The 22255-nt window shown below is 31.6% G+C and overlaps 1 protein-coding gene across 1 annotated transcript in view; it reads left to right on the top strand.

Annotated features, from left to right (window-relative positions):
• The window catches only part of LOC145292054 (selenocysteine-specific elongation factor-like), a 45615-nt gene that overhangs the window by 11989 nt on the left and 11371 nt on the right, over positions 1–22255 (top strand). The window contains exons 2-4 of the mRNA XM_080138095.1: positions 6357–6526; positions 11249–11338; positions 20209–20394. Of these exons, the coding sequence (XP_079994221.1) occupies positions 6357–6526; positions 11249–11338; positions 20209–20394 (446 nt within the window). The remainder of the gene's footprint in view (positions 1–6356; positions 6527–11248; positions 11339–20208; positions 20395–22255) is intronic.

Here is a 22255-nt window from a genome sequence, read left to right as displayed (position 1 = left end):
ACTTATCGATTTTAGAATGAAATTACATATAAATTGCAGTATCCGCAAAATATGAGGTGAAAATTTTTTGTTTTTAGTGCATGTATCCCACCCTTATTTTTTCAAAATTCAAACAAAATAATTTAAATCGATCGAGATTTCTATTATGAAAATAAGAGTTCAAATAAGTTAAAAAAATATTTATTTTTTAAAAGTTTAAATACACGTATTGAACAAAAACTTGAAGTTGCAATTAAAAACTTGATGAGTGCCTCACGAATTGAATGACAGCCAAAAGAAATGCTGTTATGAAGTGACATCTTCCCTTTTACGCAACAAGAATTACCCTTTTCTTGACCAGCTTGTCACGTGTGATGAAAAGTGGGTTCCTTACAACAACCCGTGACACTTAGCTCAGTGGTTAGATGCTGATGAAGCTCCACAGCATTTCCAAAAGCCAGAGTTGCACCAAAAGAAGGTCATGCTGACTGGTTGGTGGTCTGCAACCGGTCTCATCGATTGCAGTTTTTTTGAATGCAGGCAAAGCCATTATGGCAGAGAAGTACTGTCAACAAATGGATGAAATCCATCAGAAATTTCGACAACACCTAGCATTAGTCAATAGAAAAGGCTCAATTCTCCTCCATGACACTGGTAGACTGCACATTGCTAAACTGACCCTGCAGAATTTGAACGAATTAAGCTAAGAAACTCTGCCTCATCCACCATGCTCTCCAGACCTCTCGCCTACAAATTACCACTTTTTCAAGCATCTTGACAACTTTCTGCATGAGAAATGCTTAAAAAACCTAAGCGATAGCAAAAACGCCTTCAGTGACTTCATTGACACCAGAACGCAAGATTTTTACGTTACTTGCATAAATACATTTGTTTTACATTGGCAAAAGTATGTTGATTCTGATGGTTTTTATTTCAATCAATCAATTTTTGTTTGAGCCGAGATATGTTCATCTGAATTTAAAAGTTAAAAACTGCAAGAACTTTCTTGTCAACCTGATGTATATTGTAAGAAATAATTTTGTGTGTCGGCCTTTCTTGGTGCCTGAGTTAGAATCTTAAACAATGGTCTTGTTTTAAATGCATACATAGATTCTTGGGTATGCGTGATTCAAGTGCATCATCAAGATTTTGCATCATGCCCCCCCCTCCATTTCTTCCTATTTCAAGCGGCTACATGCCGCATGGGGGTGTTGGTTTTATCGGCTTTAGGTAGGCACCAGGAGGGGTCAGACAGACATTAGTGCTTCCAGACCATAGAAGTTTCAACAGGCCAATGTGTTGCAACATTTTCACCGTTTTAAGCCACATAATTGGGAAGTTACTACAATTTATTAGGTATCAATTCGTATAACATAGTAGGTGCATACCATTGTAGCATAGGGAAGTGCTGAAGTGATAGCAAGAGTTTGGAGTAGATGTAGTGAGTTCATGGAACTTTTGTCATTGCCGACCAGCAAAGTAATATCACTGTCAACTAAGGAAAGAGTCTATCAAGTATGTGTACAGAATGTGATGTATGAAATTGAAACTGGATCAGTTGAGGATTTGTGTTAAATGGAGAAATATGGGGTTTGTTTTACTATACACATAGATTCGAAAAAGTTGTCACAAAACAAATATAGAACAAATAAATGTTATCAAAGGCAAGATAAGTTACTTTTCTACCTAACTGGATATGTTTTTAGTGTTTATATTTAATGTAACATGTTTATTCAGCTCGAAAAACTGTGTTTACCGATGTATTGGAAAATTTAAAATGACGGCCAACTCTCTCTCTCTCTCTCTGAGACGATAAGTTTAGGAAAATGAGTTATAAATAAAAAAAACAGTCAAAATACTGTTAAAAACCCGCCGAATATATGTCAGCCTATGTCACGGTAACGTATATTGAGTGAGTTTCTAACAGTATTTTGTCTGGCTTTTTATTTATAACTCATTTTCCCAAACTTACCGCCTCAAAGAGAGAGTGGGCCGCCATTTTAAATTTTCCAATACATCGGTAAACACTGTTTTTTGAGCTGAATAAACATGTTACATTGAATATAAACTCTAAAAACATATCCAGTTAGGTCGAAAAGTAACTTATCTCGCCTTTGATAACAAATATAGAACAAATATATGTTTTGTGACAACTTTTTCGAATCTATGTATACAGTAAAACAAACCCAAAATATGATACAAGAATGATACAGTGGATATGTAATGCACGTGTTAAAGACAAGGATTAGATTTGATGGCTTCAGAGGGAGATTAAATTTGGGCAGTATATTGAGATGTATAGAGAACAGGAGATTTTGTTTTGTCACATTGAAAGAATGAATGTGATTTCTTAGGTTAGACGTAAAACAGTTGAGGTAATAAGGTCAGTTAGCAGAGGAAGGTCAAGGAAAACGTGATGAAGCGATATGGGTAAATTTGAGAGAAAGGGGTAAATAACATTCTAACAAGAGTTGGGCAGAATTTTTCAAACGAATCTAAGCTTAGTTTGAAAGTCAGTCTCCAAAAAAGCTGTCCAACATGTGCCATCATGTACAACAGACGTTAAAATGAATATGGTGGTGTGATATTGAGGGATTTAGATTATATTTTGTATCTATCACTTTAGAATAGCTCACAATTATTTGAAAACAAATGTGAGAACTACACACCTGGATACGATGCAAACCTTCATTTGTATGACTTTATTTTCATTGTATATTATTGATAACTCTACCCTTTAAACTCTTTTATTACTCGACTGCATTTAGCTTCCTGATGAAGAACCATGATTTTCTAAAAAAAAAAAAAAAAAGTCATAGCCTTTCTATGCAGCCATTTTTTTTTTTTTTTTTTTTTTTTTTTATAACTCTACATACTTCATACTATATTCCATGATTATAACAACACCAGTAACTTTTTATAAAAAATTTTTAATGTAAGAACTAATTCAAATATGATCACATTGACACTGCTTTGAATATAATCTGCTTCTGGATCAGCATAAACATTTTGCATTCATTTATTTCAGTGTTTTTATTTGCCAAATGCCTATTTGCTGTATTTGTTTACTTTGTCTTATATAAAGAGTAGTTTGTGTGTGTGCGTGTCCAGCTGACTTATTCCTCAAGTAATCTATATAAAGGATTTTTTTTTTTTTTTTTATCACTTTGTCCTAGATACTGGATACTATACACTCGCCCATTGTCTCATACATTCTGAGATCTTTTTAAGATTCTAACCCTCCCTCTAAGTGCAATTGCTTATTGCACTTGCTTTACCAGGTATATTTCCCAGATAGTATATTTTTTTTTTAATTCTTTTTCATGAGTCTGGTTGCTCCTACAACTACTGGAAGTTGTCTGTATTTGTGTATGTATGTTCAGAAAGAGGAGGAAAGAAAGAGAAGTAAATAGATAAGTTTTAATAGAAATATGTTGCAATATCCGGCAATGCCGGATAACTCTGTTATTATTTAATAAAAAAAAAAACGAAATAATCTAAAATGGTATAGTTCATAAATATTAGGTAATGTTGTAGATCTTGTTAAAAACTTCTTTATTAACCCTAATTCTTGAATGGCTTTTGGCCTTGATGCATGCATGTAAGTTATTAATGGCAAACAAAAAATGTATAGGAAAGTGCATGCATTTTTAGTAGGTACTTGATCTGAGAGTTCAAAGGGAAGTAACTCACAAATTAGAAATGTTATTGTTCACTTTAGTATTGTTTTTTGATAAGTGCTCTATGCCTAAAAATAAGTTATGATGGGAATAGGAAAAGCTTACATGAGTATAACTGTTTCATCAAAGCTGATGATTATTTGGTGCCATTGTCCAGTAGAGAGGAAACGAGTTGTTTTCATAGTTTTAAATAACAGTATATCCTTGAGTGGATGGGTAGGATGAGTGTTATACTTTTTCTTTGGGTGGTTTTCATGGCACATAAATGTCAGTCAGCAGTGTTGTAGTTTTGTGTGGTCATGTAGATATTTTGGGTTGCTCTCCAAAATGATGCTTTTTTTAAATCACAGTAGAAATCTGTTGTCTTGCACGTAAGAATTCTGAGTCTGTGTCGAATATTTTTAATGTCAAGAGAATTCAATTTGGATATTAGAATTCTTTTAAATAAAGGGTTGAAGTCTGATATTTTGGAATTGCCAAAGTCAGAATTTTTGGAATCCTAGAAATTGGACCTTATACTTTTCAGCTTTGTACTGTGATCAAGTTTTTTTTCTTTTGCGCATGCATGCAATTTAGTAATTACTGTGCATAGATCGCTAAGTTGCACATGCACGCTTTATTTGACTTGTCATTCTAAATGTGCAAATAATTTGAATAATTCGATCAAGTGAATAAAATAAATAGCAACAGTACTTGAAAACTATAGTCATAGTTAGAATCTCAGGAGTTCTTTTATAAAGTTAAAATAAATAATGAATGCATTAATACTAATTTTTTTTTTTTTTATCAGCAGATCTGTTTTTTTCTTTTTCTGGTTCACCATATTTAAAAATATGGATAGAGATGAGAATAAAGACCCGAATCGACTGACAAAATCAACAGATTTCGATCGATACCGGTTTGACTTTAACCTTCGCACTTACTCTCTGTAAACAAATATAAAAATAAGATATGTTTGAACATTCACAACCAAAATTTATTTTTTATGTAGAGTGCGTTTTTTTTTCATCTATATTTACAAAACTTTTTAATAAAACTAAACCAAGTACAAGGTAAGATTTTAATGTAAGGAACAAATCATATTTAAACAAAATACATTTGAATAAATGGATGTTTTTTTTATATACTATAATTTCCAATGGCATTTTATATAAAACTTTAATAAAATGTTATAAATAGCATCTATTTCTGAAATTTCAGAATTAAAACAGTGATTTCTGAGTTGCTTCCGGTTTGAATGAGACAATTTTACTAAGGCCATATCAAAAAATATGCAAACTAAATCACATGCAATCTACCAAGTTATTTTGTCTGATTTTCCAAGTCAGACTTAAATAGCATTTAAACTCTTTTTTTTGATTAGCCAATTTTCATATATTTTTGTATCGTGTTAACAAGTCAATTTTATGAATTATTTTAAAAATTATTTAATCCAACCCAGATTATTACTAATTAATCATTTAAAAATAAAATTCAACAACTGGAATAGCTCATTTTAAATTGAATTGGAGTTATCTACACAATACATAAATCATGATTTCATTTAAAAAAAAAAAAGTTCTTGCCCAATATATATTTGGATGCCTATAAACCAGGAAATTGCCTATTATGATTAAATAAAGGGTTCCGTTTGAAATTCTCTACAGACCCATTTGGAGATGCTTTAAATGGCATCCAAGATGAAAATAGTCCCATTAATACAAATAATAAAAATCAACAATCTTCATCCTTTAAAAATTACTAGCATGGGTTCCCAGCGTTGCCCGGATATTTGGAGGTGTGTGTTGAGCAAAAAAAAAAAAAACAGTGGTAGTAGGAAGGCAGGCTCGAACTTGTACCGCGAAGGAGGAAAAGAACGGGGGAAAAACCTGACGTCTTTGCTGTTACGATCACCCCAAACCGGAAGTAACATAGGTTTAAATTAAGGCTAGACAATTGAAAGGAGAGGATGACTTTCGAAAATATCGGTGAAAAAAGCGACCCCCTTCCTGTAGAAAAGTGCTCAGTTGAGGGTGAAGAAATTAATGTTTTTAGCCAATTTTTCGGTATTTGTTGTCTGAAGGGTCGAGCTTCAAAACGATACGGATCTTGTGAAAATTTGTTGTCTCTGTCGAAAGTTTTAGGCAGACATGCAAACATATATTTATATATTGGTATATCAAATTTTCGACCCAAACTGATTAAAAAGCTTGTCCTATCTCTGAATATCCTTTATGTAAAATTTAAAAATGTTTAGACCAGAAATTGACTGAGTAATTTGGTAGAGACCGCAGAGGTCAAATTTTTTTTAACTATGACCCCTATTATGACTCCCTAACAGTTATTGTTTTGGGCTCAAATCAAGTTAAGTTAGATCCATGTCCAAGGAATGTATAGTTAAAATTTCAATTGTTTATACTCAAAATTGTCGGAGGAGTTTGGTAGAGTTCTCAAAGGTCAAATCGTTGAACTTTGACCCCTTAACAGCCAAATTTCTGGCCGAAAACGGATTACAAAGATTTTCTCAAATTTCAGTACCCTGTATATCAAATTTCGAGTCTGTAGACTGAAAATTGACAGAGTTATTGCATAGGGAAATGTACACACACACACACACATACAGACAGACACTTTCATAGATATATAGATTAAACATAAAACCCTTTAAAAATAAGTCTTTATATAGTATATATATGTTTGTTTGTCTTGTCTATTCAGGTGCCCAGATTATTGACTTGATGATGTTGGTCGTTGATGTCACAAAAGGAATCCAAACCCAAACAGCTGAATGTTTGATAATTGGTGAAATCGCATGTGAAAAGATGATTGTTGTCCTTAACAAAACTGATCTTTTGCCATCAGAAAAAAAAGCGGCCATGATTGAAAAGGTAAAAAAAAATTATATTTTATTAAAAAAAAAATTTTTTTTTATTCATTTCCTTTCAAGTATCTTAAAACATTGGTTTAATTTTTTAGATTTTATTTGTAAGTCACAATATGACCAGAATGGCAAGCCTATATATCTAATAAAAGGGAAAGTGTCTGTCTGTCTGTGTATCTATGTATCTGTGTGTCTACATTTCCCTATGCAATAGCTCTGTCAATTTTAAGTCTACAGACTCGAAATTTGATATACAGGATACTGAGATTTGGGAAAATCGATGTGATCAGTTTTCGGCCAGAAATTTGGCGATTAAGGGGTCAAAGTTCAACGATTTGACCTTTGAGAACTCTACCAAACTCCTCCGACAATTTTGGGTCTAATCACTTGAAATTTTAGATATAGGTTCCTTGAATATGGATCTAACTTAATAACTTGATTTGAGTCCAAATCAATAAATTTTAAGGGGTCATATGTTTAAAAAAATTTAAAGGGATCATAATAGTTTTAAAAAAGTTGACCGCTTTTTTTGCTCAACATACACCTCCAAATACCTGGGCAACGCCGGGCACCCATGCTAGTATAATATAAAATACATAGGGTAAATTTGCTGAAAATGATCACCTATGGTTGGATGAGGCATAATTGCATTGTCTTGATTATGTATGTGTGTGTGCATGTATGTATTTTTTTTTTTTTTATCAGAGTAGAGAAAATTTAATGGAATTTTACATACCATGTTTATTTTTGTTTTCATTATAAAGATTACTTTGGGTTTTAAATTCTTACAGATTTAAAAGGAGGGTGAAAATTTTCTTAGAATTTTTACAAAAATTGGAGCTGGATCATATCTTTGAAAACATTATCTTGTAAGATTAATTTGAAAATTTAGAAAACCAAACCTTTTCAAAGTTAAAAAAAAAATCATTTAATAAAAAAATTCTTTAACATTTGGTTTTCTAGAATTTTCAAATTAACCTTACAAAATCTTTTCGAAGATCTTTCTATTCAAAATTTGCATCAAACACACAAACACCTTATTTCAGACATTACAACAACTGTCAATAATATCAGATATATATTTTTTCTCTCTCAAGAAGGGGCTGATCACCAGCAAAATGAAGAGAAGAAAAGTCTGTAAAAATTGTCTTACATCAAAAATATAATAAAAGAAAATAACACATTTTTCTAAAATTTTTCAAAAGAAAAAAAATGCTAATTTTTTCATACATTTTCTACTTGTCACTGGAAGATAATCTCCATATGGAATACTATCTTTATGAATCTTAGGAAGGCCATGTAGGTGTGGTAACTTGCTGTAATGCTGAACTAGCTGTCTGTATTTTGCTAGTGATATTAGGTCTTTGATATTACTGAGGATCTGTAACCGCTTCCTTTCTGTTTTCAAAGTTGGATTCTTTACAGTAGCCACCACATCATATTATATCTGCCAATTTCTTGAAATATTCCACCCTATCCATTAATACTGTAACATTGCCTTTGTTTGCTGGTAGTATTATTATATCATCATCACGGCATAGTAACTTGATAACTAATACTTCTTCATTTGAGAGGTTCGGCTTTGGAGGTTTTGAATTCTTGAGTGCTTGTCTCATTTTCCACCTTAGTTCATCTCCTTGTGCCTTGGGTTTATTCAACGCTGTCTCTTCTATTGAGGCTATCATGTCTAAGTATGGAATCTGGTTAATGGTTGTGGCAAAGTTGACATTTATTGAGCACTGATACATCAAAGGGAGTTAACTGGCATTTACTTTTGTTGACAATGTCTCTTATTGGGGAATATGGAGTTTTACATCTTTAGTTTTTTAGATTTTCTAATTTCTTTAGTTGGTGAGATTTAACCTTCTTAAATTCTTTCTTATATATCCAGGCATTCTTGGATGCGGGTCTCATCAGTCAGTGATATATTTTCCAAGAAGAGGCCGAGGGTATTTGCCATATTGGTCTGTAATTAATGTTTATTTAACTGGCTGTTGTTGATTCTATCTCTGACGAGCATTTGCGATCCTTTATGTTCTATTGGAGCTGACTATTAGTTTCAAAGTTAAACTTGATGGCACTAGCTTAAGATTACAGCATCAGTATAGGAATGTGAGTTTTGTTAGTCATTCTTGCCATATTTTGGTAGAGTTTTCCAAGATTTTTTCCATTTTCATATTACTTTGGCTTCATACTTATTTGATATTACAGTTTTGAATTTTTGAGATGCGGATTATTCATATTATTTGGATTCTTCGGACTATTGTTCTCATCTTCAGTGTTATTTGACAGAAAGATTTCAGTTCAGCAAGACACATCTGAAGAAGGTTGGAGGTTACATCAACCAAAATGTTTGATAACACTCGAGATGAGAACTGTAGTCTGAAGAATCTAAACAATCCAAATAATTCTTATGTTCAAAAAGAGATCGTCAAATGATCTAAAAAGGTTTAAACAGATTTTCTCATTTTTGTACATTTTCTACTTCTCACCGGATGATAATCATTGTACATCTCACGAAAATCAAACAACTTTGAATAGTTATCACAATCCAACCATTTGATATTTTTTACTTCTGATTTTCTGCTCAGTTTTTTTTAATCTTTGCCAATAAATGCCAATTTTCATTGCAAGAAGTTTTATATCCAGAAATTCTGTTATGTTATATTTTTTATTTTTATTCATTTTTTTTTTTTTTTTTTTAATCCTCCTCTTATAGCAACATACATGAAAAAATTGAAAATGCTTAAAATATCTCAATAATGGTGTACATAGAAAAAAACTTGATGTCAAAGAATTTTTTTTAATTTTTAGAATATAACCAAAAATAAGGAAGTTGTGAACATTTTTATGCCTCACACGTTTGGATATTTTTCCTTTAAAACTATATGCGTTTTGTCATATGTTACACCACTTTTTCAGTAAAAATGCTATATCTTTGTAGCATTACAAGTTGATTTTTTTCTTTTTAGATAATTATTTTATCAACTTGCATGAAAAGGGCTATGTGAAACCATTTGATTTATGTAAATACCATCAGTAGTTCAAAAGTTGTGAGAATTTTAAGTGCCAAAATTTATGCTTTTCTGTGGACATTTTTCTTTAGAAAAATTGGGCTGAATTACGGACCTTAACATTTCAAGAAATTCTATAAATTCGCCACCATTTATTTATTTATCAAGCTATTCTCATAAAACTTGGCACTCGTATGTAAAATTGTGTGCTCTTTCTGATTATGCAGTCAAATTTGATGTATCTCTTTACCATAAGCCATGAATTATAAATTCAGATGTACAAATTTCATTTTTTTTAAAACTGGTGCATGGTATCATACAGTGAGTGTCTATTCATGAACAAAATTAAGTATTATAGTGGTATTTAAATATAGCTTTATTGAGAGCAGGCATTTCCCTATCTCCTCACCAGAGGAGAGGTTAATCTGTGGTGTAGCCATTGAATGCCTAAAGAGCATTCATGGCCGGTATTTACTACTCCCCTCAAAAAAAAAAAAAAAAAGTTGAGTAGTAGATATGAATTAATCTCAGAAATAAAAATTCCTCAAATTACAGTTTCTTTGGAGTATTTTAGAGTATTTAGGTGCTATAATATGGACATAACCTCCCATTTGAAAATTCAAGTATTTCAGATTTGCATTAAATTTGATCCATAATCATTAAACATCCATATAGCAAGATTCTCTGAATATTATGTTATGACCCGGGCAACGTTGGATGTTTTGGGGAGAGAGATGGCTGACGAACATATGAACTGGTGACAATGTTATGGAAATGACAGTGTTTTGATAACTGAAGAATGTTTTGAAATAAGACTGGAATTTAATGTAGAAATAATTAAGCTAGAAATATGTAAAACAAAATGTTTAGAAGGATGTTTAATAATATCGACTTGGAATGTTTGGTTTTAATCAACAAAGATATGTGACTAAAAGACCAGGTAAAAATTTTGGTTACGTAGATATGATGTAACAAGTTTAGAGACACTTTAGGAAGTTAGTTAGTTTAATCTTTAATGGGCAACTGGGAGAGGCTGTTGAGATGGGATGGCATTCAACAGGGACAAGATAGATAACTCAGACGAAGACAGGACTGTATCAGCATTCACCCTTTCCAAGATCAAAACATTTGGAATAAAGGTTGCCGAAATAAACCCTAGATTTGTTGTTTGTAGTAGAATTTTCGTTGCAGCTTTCCATCTATTTCAAGATCAAAGATAGGCTAAGTGTGTTTTCTAATTAGTCGAATGTTGTAACCCCATAGAATGGTATTTGTCCCTTTTGTGAAGGTATGTCTTCCTCTGTCTGGCAAGAGACAAAGATGTTTATTCGTCCTTTATTTGTCATTATATGTGAGCATACACCAGATAAGTTGTTTTAGACATTTTAAAAACTAGGCACTCGCATATAAATACATGTTAGACGCACTAATAAGACACTTGCTACATACACGTGTATGTACAGAATATATACACACCTCACCCACGGAAATGCAACATGAATTTCTTTCTTAGATTTAAGATTTTTCAGAATGTAATGGCTTTTGATTAAAATTGGAATAAGGATTCTAGACATAAGACATAAGGTTTAGTAGCATTTTATCTTAAAAGTGGTGCAAAACTGTTTTGTTCAGGAAATTAATTTTACCCGTCATAGGAGTGATACGGTTTTAGTTTTATGTCAATGTTTATTGCAAATTTTATTTTGTATTTTCAGATGAAGAAAAGGTTGCTAAAAACTTTAGAACCTACAAAGTTTTCTAATTCTCCTATTATTGCTGTGGCTGCTAAACCAGGAGGACCTGAGGTATTGTATGAAAGTTGTTTTTTTTGTTAAGTATGTAATGTATTCGATAACATGGAAGATCCTTCCTCCTCCATTAAAAAAAAAGGTGTAGAAAAAAAGTTTTAATGTAGGGATTCTGGTAATTGTACATAAAACAAGACTCTAACTTTCAAACATGCCAGAAGCTGGCCCTGCCTCTGTCAATTAAGGTATGAAAGCACAAAACAGATACAATACTTCCGCTATTCTTAAAAAATGGCTTACTTATATATTTGGGCAAAATATTAAGATATTTTTTATTAATATATTTGTTCAAACATATATTTTTTTTTTTTTCAAATATAATTACATTTTTTTTTTTTTAATGTACTTATTTAAATATACTTTATTTAAACCTGTGTAACCTATTACGATCTTTGCTGGCAAAAACTATTTTCTGTTGCACATTCACATTTTTGAAATGCTAAAACTGTAAAAAATGTGACACATTCATAGGTTTTTATTTTTTTATTTTTTTTGTTTCTGTAAATAAATATATATTTAAAATATGTAAACAGTTTGACAAAATATATAACATTAACTTAAATAAACATAGTTATTTGAAAAATGTGTGAATAAATAATTGATTAAAAAAAGTTAACGTATAGGGGGTGAAAAAAAAAAACATAAAATATATTTGAAAATTGTATTCATTTTGTGCTTCCATGCCTCACTTGAGCATGTTTGAAAGTTAGGATCTGGTTTTACGCACAATTACCGGGATTCCTAGTAAAACTTGTTTATTTGAATATCATAGACAACAACTAATCCTTGTTTATATAAGCTTTGCTATTGCATATATAAAATTCAAATAGTGGGTGTAGTGTATCATTTCAAATATGGAAATCACATTTTCTTTTTTTCTTTTTGTTACTACTCTCCCCATATTTTGATACCAAAACCTGGTGCTACCAGATCAGGCTGTCTATTGGCTTCCTGAGACGAAATGCACCTACATTGAATTTCTGTTTTTGTTTTCTATTCTCTTTTGTAAAATTTAATTATGTTCTACAACCCCCCCTTCCCCTTCCCCCCTCCTTCCTTACTGACTTTCTAAATTAAAACCGTCCAACCAATAATACTACAATCTTTACCTTTGCAAAACTCAATTATTTTCTGCAAGGCTGAGAATGAAAACAACAATCCACCAAGAACACCAAACCAAGCTTATGATTAAGAAAGGAAATAATAAAAACAACCAAACTAAAATCCAAGAATGTTTATTTGAAGAAATAAAACAAATTTCACTAGACCCCATCAGCGGGGCATCAGAATATGCTGACTGCCCCCTGTAGAGAGTAGAAGTCCCTCAACATGGCTACCTGTTGGCCGTAGGTAGCAACCCGTAATGTCTTGGGACGGGATCCTGGTGGTTGAGCAGTCCATGACTAGGAAAAAAAAGAAGTTGTAGCCCTGCAACACACCACTTTGGCCTTTACCTCGACTAGACAGGAGGTCGGAGAGGCCCGATCCAATCAATCAGCTAGTCATGCCAAGCACTAACACTTATACTGGCAAATGTTAATTACAGCATCAAAAAAAAAAAAAAAATCAAGTCTAAAGATAATACAATATCTTTTACTACAAACATAGGCAAACCAAATAAGTGTTAGAAGGCGATGGCAAGGGTCAATCAACTGCTGAGATAAAACCACACAACTGTTCCCTACCCAATGTTTCTATTAAATTGGGAAAATTAAACTAAAGGAGGAATCAGGAAGTGATGGCACAAACTCAACCGATTGAGTATATCTTTTTTTGTATCCTTGGGATGAAAGGGCGAATGGGTTTCCCCCCCCTAACATCTCCCACATTTGGAAAGATGAAAAACCAATCAACTATACATGGATCTAATAATTACAAAACCCAGAAAAACCAAAAGAACTCACTCTGATGTTTCAGATGTCACCAGCTCAGACAGTGAGCAAGAATTCAATCTTGAACATATTGATAAAGAAAACTTCCCAAGATTCATAGTTATTGAAACTTTGGAAGGAAAAAAGGCCAGCGATCTGTCTCCATTTCTAATTAAAAAAGTATTAACTCAAAATCTAAATCCTAAAACAGTTAAAAAAATGAAAAATGGCAACCTACTTGTTACAGTAGACAACCACAAAAATGCAAAGAACCTCCTAGGAATGGAAAAATTCCATATTTATAAATGCAAGACTTTTGCTCATGAAAGGTTAAATACCTCTAAAGGCATCATAAGAAGCCATGAACTAGCCCTTAGCTACAACAGAAATAAAAAATGCTCTAAGAAAACAGGAAGTGATTGATCATGTTCGAATTGCTATAAAAAGGAATGGTCAATCCATACCTACAACAACGTATATAATAACATTTAATACTCTTTAAATTCCAAAAGAAGTTAGAATTGGATATACAATTGAAAAAGTGGAACTATATATACCAGCCCCTCTGAAATGTTTTAAGTGCCAAAAATATGGGCACCATAGAGAAGTTTGTAGAGTGCATAAAACATGTGGAAAATGTGGTCTAAAAGAACCCAACCACATGGAAAATGAATGCCCCAATGAAACTAAATGCCCAAATTGCCTGGAAAACCATCCAGCATACTCCAAAACATGCAAAACTTTCAAAAAGGAAAAAGAAATTGTGGAAGTAAAATACAAAGAAAATATATCCTTCCCTGAAGCAAGGAAAATGGTAGATTCCTACCAAAAAGTAAACACCTATGCAAGCATCACAAAAAATTCAAGCCAAACTAACCAAATAAACTACCAAGAGTTACTTAATAAACTAGTTTCTGAACTCAAAAATCTAATTGAAACTTTAAAAACAAGCTAAACTGAAACTAACAAGAAACAAATGCTAGTATCCTTGAAAACTCAATTAAGTGACAAAACCAAAAACAAGCTCCAAAGAGCAAAATAGAATCCGATCAACAAAAACTATAAATAAACTAACGTGAAAGATCGAGTCACGAACAAGGACAAAACCAATCCTTAAACATACAATATCAAGAAAGATGGAAGCAGAACAAGGAAACACAAAACCCCCTTCCAAAAACCAAAATAAACAAAAAACAAACTATTAATTGAAAACGAAAATAAATTTGAATTGATTGAGAGCCATTAAGGATACATAAGACAGAGCAAATCAAAATGCCCCAAACCAAACCAAAACAAAAAAAAAACCCTCAGCAAGATTTCTCAGCTGAGACACAGACACTAACAAGAGATGGAGATAGACGAGAACTAAAAAACGATAACTAAACCCAAAACACCCAAATAACAAACTAAAATACAAAACATGACACAGAAAATCATACCGGATAGAAATAAGACAAATAATATAATCCAGTGGAATTGTCATGGTTTAAAGGCAAACCTAAATGAGCTCACTATTCTACTCGATAAATTACTCCCAGTAGTAGTCTGTCTCCAAGAAACCTTTATGAAATCGGATGACAATATAAAAATTAAAAACTAGAATAAGTATATTATATACACAATACTGGACTCAGAGCCTCTGGAGGTATATCAATCCTTATTAGAAATGACATACCCCAAAGTCAAATACAGCTTAATACTAAACTACAGGCTACTGCAATAAAAGCAACACTCTACAAAACCATCAACATTTGCTCACTATACATACCCCCCAATGAAAGCATCTCAGAAACAGATCTGAGCAAATTAATACAGCAACTTCCAAAGCCATACATCATTATGGGAGACAGCCATAATGAGATATGGGGAAGTGAAAAAACAAGCAAAAGGGGAAAAACTATAGAAAATATAATAAATAATGAAAACCTATTTCTCTTTAATGATAAAACACATTTATTTACACCCAGGAACTGGTACATTCACATCAATTGATTTAACATTGTGTGATCCACCACTTGCCTTGGATTACAAATGTAATGTACTAGAAGATTCATATGGAAGTGACCACTTCTCCATTTCACTTGAAAACAATGATCCAATGCCAGAAAACAAAATACTCCAATGGAACTTACAGAAGGCTGATTGGAAAAAATTCCAAAATTTATGCCGGACTAAACTAACATCGGATAATAACCCAAACCAAAATAATACCACATATTTTACAAATGCACTGAATAATATTGCTGAGGAATGTATTCCAAAAAGCTCTACCTCCCCAAAACATAATAAACCCTGGTTTGACGAAAAATGCAAAGTAGCCTTGAGAACTCGTCGAGCTATGCTAAGGAAATTCAAAAAAGAACCAACTAAAGAAAATCTCGACAAATGTAAAAACAGTAGAGCTAAAGCTTGCAAAACCATTAAAGAATCGAAGCGAACATCATGGAAAAACTATGTATGAAAAATAAATACAAAAAGTAAAAAGGTCTGCGACATGATCCGTAAAATCTCGTGGAAAAGTAACAGCAACCCTACTAAACACCTGATCTATAATAACCAAAAAATTACTAGCAAGAAAGAAATGGTAAATTGTCTTGCTGAAACTTTTACAAAAAACTCCTCCTCCAAAAACTCTAACCAAAAATTCCAAATTATTAAGGAAAAAGCAGAAAAGGAAAAACTCCAGTTTCAGACGAATAATACAGAAAAATACAACCAGCCATTCTCTAAAAATTAATTGAACGTATCCCTAAGCAAAGCTCATGACTCAGCTGTTGGCCTTGATAAAATCCATTACCAATTCATAAAACAACTTCCTGATATGTCTACAGATTACCTATTACAAATATTTAATGATATTTGGGAAAGTGGCAACATCCCTGAAATATGGAGGCAGGCCTTAGTAATCCCTATACCTAAATCATCAAAGGACTCTACAAATCCCATGAATTATCGACCTATAGCACTCACTAGCTGTATTTCCAAAATAATGGAAAGAATGATTAACAGCAAATTAGTATGGTACCTTGAGACAAATAATCTGACTACAGATTATCAGTCAAGATTTAGGAATGAAAGAAGCCCCATAGACCACCTAATCGGCTAGAGACCTTCATCAGAGAAGCCTTTATCAAGAAAGAACATCTTACAGCAGTCTTTTTTCAATATTGAAAAAGGATACGACTCAGCATGGAGGTATGGCATTATAAAAGATCTAGAAGAACTAGGATTAAAAGGCAGAATGCCCATTTTTATCATAACGTTTATAAATGATAGACAATTTAATGTACGATTAGGTGATACCCTCTCCATCAGTAAAAAGCAAGAAACAGGTGTACCACAAGGAAGCATCCTGTCACACTCTTTAGCATTAAAATAAATAACATTGTTAAAAATGTAAATGTAGGAACAGAATGTGCCCTCTATGTGGATGATTTCCTGATCTGTTATAGATCAAAATATATTCCAAGAATAGAAGACCATTTACAACTGTGTCTAAACAAAATAAATGAATGGACAACAAAAAATTGGTTTAAATTTTTAAAAGAAAAAACAAAACCATCCATTTCTGCCAAATTCGAAAAATACAACATGACCCAATATTGAAACTGGACAATGAAATAATACCTATAGTTGATCAGTATAAATATCTGGGCATCATCTTTGATAAAAAGCTAAAATTCATTCCTCATATTAAATACCTCAAACAAAAATGCAACAAAGCCATCCAACTCTTCAAAGTAGTCGCTCACACAGACTGGGGTGCTGTCAGATCCCAGTTGGATTATGGATGCTATATCTATGAATCCGCAAGAAAGTCCTACATAAAGGAATTAGACACAATACATCACCAAGGGTTAAGATTGGCTCTAGGAGCCTTCCCCACCTCCCCAGTGGAAAGCTTATATGTAGAAACATGAACCCTCATTGTCACTTAGAAGAGAAAAACTAGGACTACAATATTATACAAAATTAGCTTCATGTCCAACTAATCCTGCCTATAAATGTGTCTTCCACCCCCAATACAAAAACCTCTTTGATAGAAAATAAAATGCTATAAAACCATTTAACCTATGTATGGAAGAATCCATAAATAAAGCCCAGATAGACATTGCAACAATACACAAATCTGTAAAACTTAAATATCCCCCCTGGCTGACAAAACAACCAAAAATAATATCAGACCTAATTAAGTATCCTAAAACAAAAACCAATCCAATCATATATCAAGAAAAATTCCAAATAATTAAAGATAAGTATTCCAAACACTTAACAATTTATACAGATGGTTCAAAAGATGGAGACAACGTTGGATGTGCAGCATTACACAATAAAACAATCCTAATCAAAAGATTACCAGACAAAGCATCGATCTACAGTGCTGAAGTATCAGCCATTGGTATGGCACTTGATCTTATAGAATCTTCTAAAGATAAATAATTTATTATCTGTTCAGATGCCAAATCGGTACTCGAAACACTGGAAAACAGGAAACCAACAAACCCAATAATCACCAAAACCCTAAATAAATTTGATATTCCTAACGATAAAAACATTCTCTTTTGTTGGATACCCAGTCATATCAACATAAAGAGTAATGACAGAGCTGACAAAGCACCGAAAGCACCATTAAATTTGACCCCAACCAAAGATAAGATCCCTCATACCGATGATTTGTGGAACTCCTGTACTAAAAACAAGCTATACCAAAACAAGGAAACCATAGGTAAACGGAAACCAAACAAAAGAATGACCAGAAAGGAGGAAATTATAATAACAAGACTCCAAATAGGCCATACCTCTATAACACACCCCTACCTACTCAAAAAAGAAGCCCGACTCTGCATACCCTGCCAGGAGCCATACACTGTCAATCATATATTAACAAGATGCGAAGACTTGAAAACAAATTGACTGAATCTATATAATGAAAAAAACTGTAAAGGACATATTCACTCATGTAGACCCAACTACTCTTCTGAAATATTTGAAGATAACAGGGTTACTCAACAAAATTAAAAAAAAAAAAAAAAAAAATACCTTATCTAACTATATAAACATAGACACTGAACACCAGATATGTACACAAAATTTATAACTATTAATGTATATGAAAAAAAAAGACTCTGGCATTAAATGACCACATAGGTTGATATGCCGTAAAACCAATCAGTCAATCATTGATACCAAAACCCACTATTCTCATTTTTAATATTTTACTTTCAAATATAAGATATAATTTTATTTATAATCAACTGTACCGACTTATCATCTGGTGTCCATTGTTTAAATTTCTCTTTTAAATATTTCTAATCATAAAGCTAAAAGTAAATCTGGTTTTGATTTAACAGGAACAAAAACTGATGCATAAGTCAGTAATGCATCAGTTTCTAAATAAGAAATGAATTTTTTTTTTTTTTTTTTTTAATATAATGAAAAAAGAAAATTTGAATGGGAAAATAAAAGCAAGTAAGCAAAGATAACTTTTACTAAACGAGTTATTACCCTTAATTGAGCTTTTATTCAAAATGACTGGATTTTTGGTGTTTATTTAGAACTAGTCTGGGTGCTTGGCTTTGCCCAGGTATTTGGAGGTGTGTGTTCAGCAAAAAAAAAAAAAAAAAAAGTGGCAGGCAGGCAGGTAGGTTCAAACCCGTACTGCGAAGGAGGAAAAATATGTGAAAAAAAAGTGATGTTTTGCCGTTGCGTGCATCGCCAAACTGGAAATGGCAAAGGTTTAAATTAAGGCTAGTCAATCGAAATGTGGGGATGACTTTTGAAAATATCGGCAAAAAAAGTGACCCTTCCCTATAGAAAAGTGGCCAGTTGAGGGTGATGGAATTAATGTTTTTTAGACAATTTTTTGATATTTGTTGTCCAAAGGGTGGAGTTTCAAAACGATATTGATCTCGTGAAAATCTGTCACCACTGTTGAAAGTTTTAGGCAGACAAACAAACATACATACATACATTTAAATAGACAGGTGAGATTTATATTATAGATTACACTTAATGAAACAACAAAAATACAAACAGATCTTTGACGTATATATTTATCACATAATAAAAATGTTAATATTAAAAAAATCAAATAAATTAAGTAGTCTTTTTTTTTTTTTCTGCTACAAAAGTCAAATTTTATGAAGCAAGGATCCAGGAGTCGCTATTTTGTTCCAAAATTCGAGGGTAACAATTCAACTATCAAAATTTTGTTTTTATTCAAAATAAAACATTTTAATCACTACAAATCGTTAATTTTTATTTTCTTAGTTAAAAAAAAAAGTACTTGATCAATTTATATGATTTTTAGAATATGACTTTTTCATTTTGTGACGAGTGTGTGCATCATAAAGATTTGTTTGTATTCTTGTTTTTGTTTAATAAATAAGTGTAATTCTAAAGAAGCACTACTTAATCTCCCACCAATCACTTTTCAACATACCCATACTTTGTATCAATTTCAGTATCAACTTTAACTTGTGTAAATGCTTATTCTATGATGATTTCATAATTACAATGAAATATTGAATAAAAAGAAGCATGATTGCTTATTTTCCCTTTTTTATTTAGTTTATTTGCTTATCAACTTATTCCTACCTATTATACCAACTCACTCAACTATATAGATGCACAGATTATTGCATTTATTACTAATTACATTAATTATTAATTACATTAGATAAATGTTTCAAATTTGTCTTAACAAGTTTTATTGTTTATTATATGATCTTATCCTTTCTAGAAAGTACTTTGTTTTTAATACTTTGTTTACTGTTCAGTTCTCAGTGTTAATTCTGTCATGTCATTCTATTTGATCTGATGACTCCCAAATGTTATAAATGCATAATAAAGCAACAATTATTGCAATAAAGTGACTAATTTTAATTGTGAAGTATTGTATTTAATTTGTGCATTTTTATAGACATAACAAATGCACTTTGGCCTTTGTCTTTTTCTGATGTGAAATTCCTATCACTTGCATAACTTTCTCTTAAGTCAACAGATGAAGCCAATGCTGATGATATGATGAATTTGTTGAATACTTTGAAACAGCAAACTTACATTCCAAAGAGAAATGTTTCCGGTCCATTTATCTTCTCAGTTGACCATTGTTTCTCCATTCGAGGACAAGGAACAGTGATGACTGGAACCGTCATTAGTGGAACTGCCTCAGTCAATGATGTAAGTTATATTATTTTTTCCTTTTTTTTTCTCCATTTTTTTTCGTGTTTTTCATGTTTGTAGTTTCTTTATTTTTTTCCTCTTGTTTTTTTTTCTCTCTTGTTTTTTTTTCTCTTTGTTTTTTTTTCTCTTTGTTTTTTTTCTCTTTGTTTTTTTTTCTCTTTGTTTTTTTTCTCTTTGTTTTTTTCTCTTTGTTTTTTTTTCTTTGTTTTTTTTCTCTTTGTTTTTTCTCTTTGTTTTTTTTCTCTTTGTTTTTTTTCTCTTTGTTTTTTTTCTCTTTGTTTTTTTTCTCTTTGTTTTTTCTTCTCTTTGTTTTTTTTTCTTTGTTTTTTTTCTCTTTGTTTTTTTCTCTTTGTTTTTTTTCTATTTGTTTTTTTTTCTCTGTTTTTTTCTTCTCAGTTTTTTTCTTCTCTCTGTTTTTTTCTTCTCTTTGTTTTTTTCTTTTTGTTTTTTTCTTCTCTTTGTTTTTTTCTCTTTGTTTTTTCTCTTTGTTTTTTCTCTTTGTTTTTTCTCTTTGTTTTTTCTCTTTGTTTTTTCTCTTTGTTTTTTTCTCTTTGTTTTTTTCTCTTTGTTTTTTTTCTCTTTGTTTTTTTTCTCTTTGTTTTTTTTCTCTTTGTTTTTTTTCTTTGTTTTTTTTCTCTTTGTTTTTTTTCTTTGTTTTTTCTCTTTGTTTTTTTTCTTTGTTTTTTTTCTTTGTTTTTTTCTTTCTCTTTTTCTTTCTCTTTTTCTTTCTCTTTTTCTTTCTCTTTTTTTCTCTTTTTTTTTCTTTTCTTTTTTTTCTTCTCTTTTTTTCTCTTGTTTTTTCTCTTGTTTTTTCTCTTGTTTTTTCTCTTGTTTTTTCTCTTGTTTTTTCTCTTGTTTTTTCTCTTGTTTTTTCTCTGTTTTTTCTCTTTGTTTTTTCTCTTTGTTTTTTCTCTTTGTTTTTTCTCTTTGTTTTTTCTCTTTGTTTTTTTTCTCTGTTTTTTTTCTCTGTTTTTTTCTCTTTGTTTTTTTTTTCTTTGTTTTTTTTTTCTTTGTTTTTGTTTTCTTTGTTTTTGTTTTCTTTGTTTTTGTTTTCTTTGTTTTTGTTTTCTTTGTTTTTGTTTTCTTTGTTTTTGTTTTCTTTGTTTTTGTTTTCTTTGTTTTTTTTTCTTTGTTTTTGTTTTTTTTCTCTTTGTTTTTTTTCCTCTTTGTTCCCCCCTTTGTTTCCCTCCTTTTTTTTTCCTCTTTGTTTTTTTTTTCCTCTTTGTTTTTTTTTTCCTCTTTGTTTTTTTTTTCCTCTTTGTTTTTTTTTCCTCTTTGTTTTTTTTTTCCTCTTTGTTTTTTTTTTCCTCTTTGTTTTTTTTTTCCTCTTTGTTTTTTTTTTCCTCTTTGTTTTTTTTTTCCTCTTTGTTTTTTTTTTCCTCTTTGTTTTTTTTTCCTCTTTGTTTTTTTTTTTTTCCTCTTTGTTTCCCACCCCCCTTTGTTTTTTTTTTCCTCTTTGTTTTTTTGTTCTCTATGATTTTTCTCCCTTTGATTTTTTTTTTTTTTTTTTTCCTCTTTGATTTCCCCCCCCCCTTTGATTTTTTTTTCCTCTTTGTTTTTTGTCTTTTGTCCTCTTTTTTAATCCTTTTTTTTTTTACATGGAGGTCACCACTTATCAAGGCCCAGAAAGCCACTCGGGGATAAGGGTTATTTTGTGTACAGTAATCAGTGGGATAGTGTTGCAGTATTCATTAGTATTGGAGATTTGATAAAGTGTCATTACTTAAGGGGGCGGTTCATCAGGAATTTGTTTATGTTGGACTTGAAGACATCCATGTTGAAGTCAGGAGGGATAGAGGCAAACGGTAGAGAGTTCCACAGGCGTGCAGTTCTAAGAAAGAAGCTTTGTTCATGGAAT

Source organism: Euprymna scolopes, chromosome 13, assembly GCF_053919585.1.
Source record: "Euprymna scolopes isolate OS-2025 chromosome 13, ASM5391958v1, whole genome shotgun sequence".
Classification (NCBI taxonomy): Eukaryota; Metazoa; Mollusca; class Cephalopoda; order Sepiida; family Sepiolidae; genus Euprymna; species Euprymna scolopes.
This window is presented reverse-complemented; position numbering and strand designations above follow the sequence as displayed.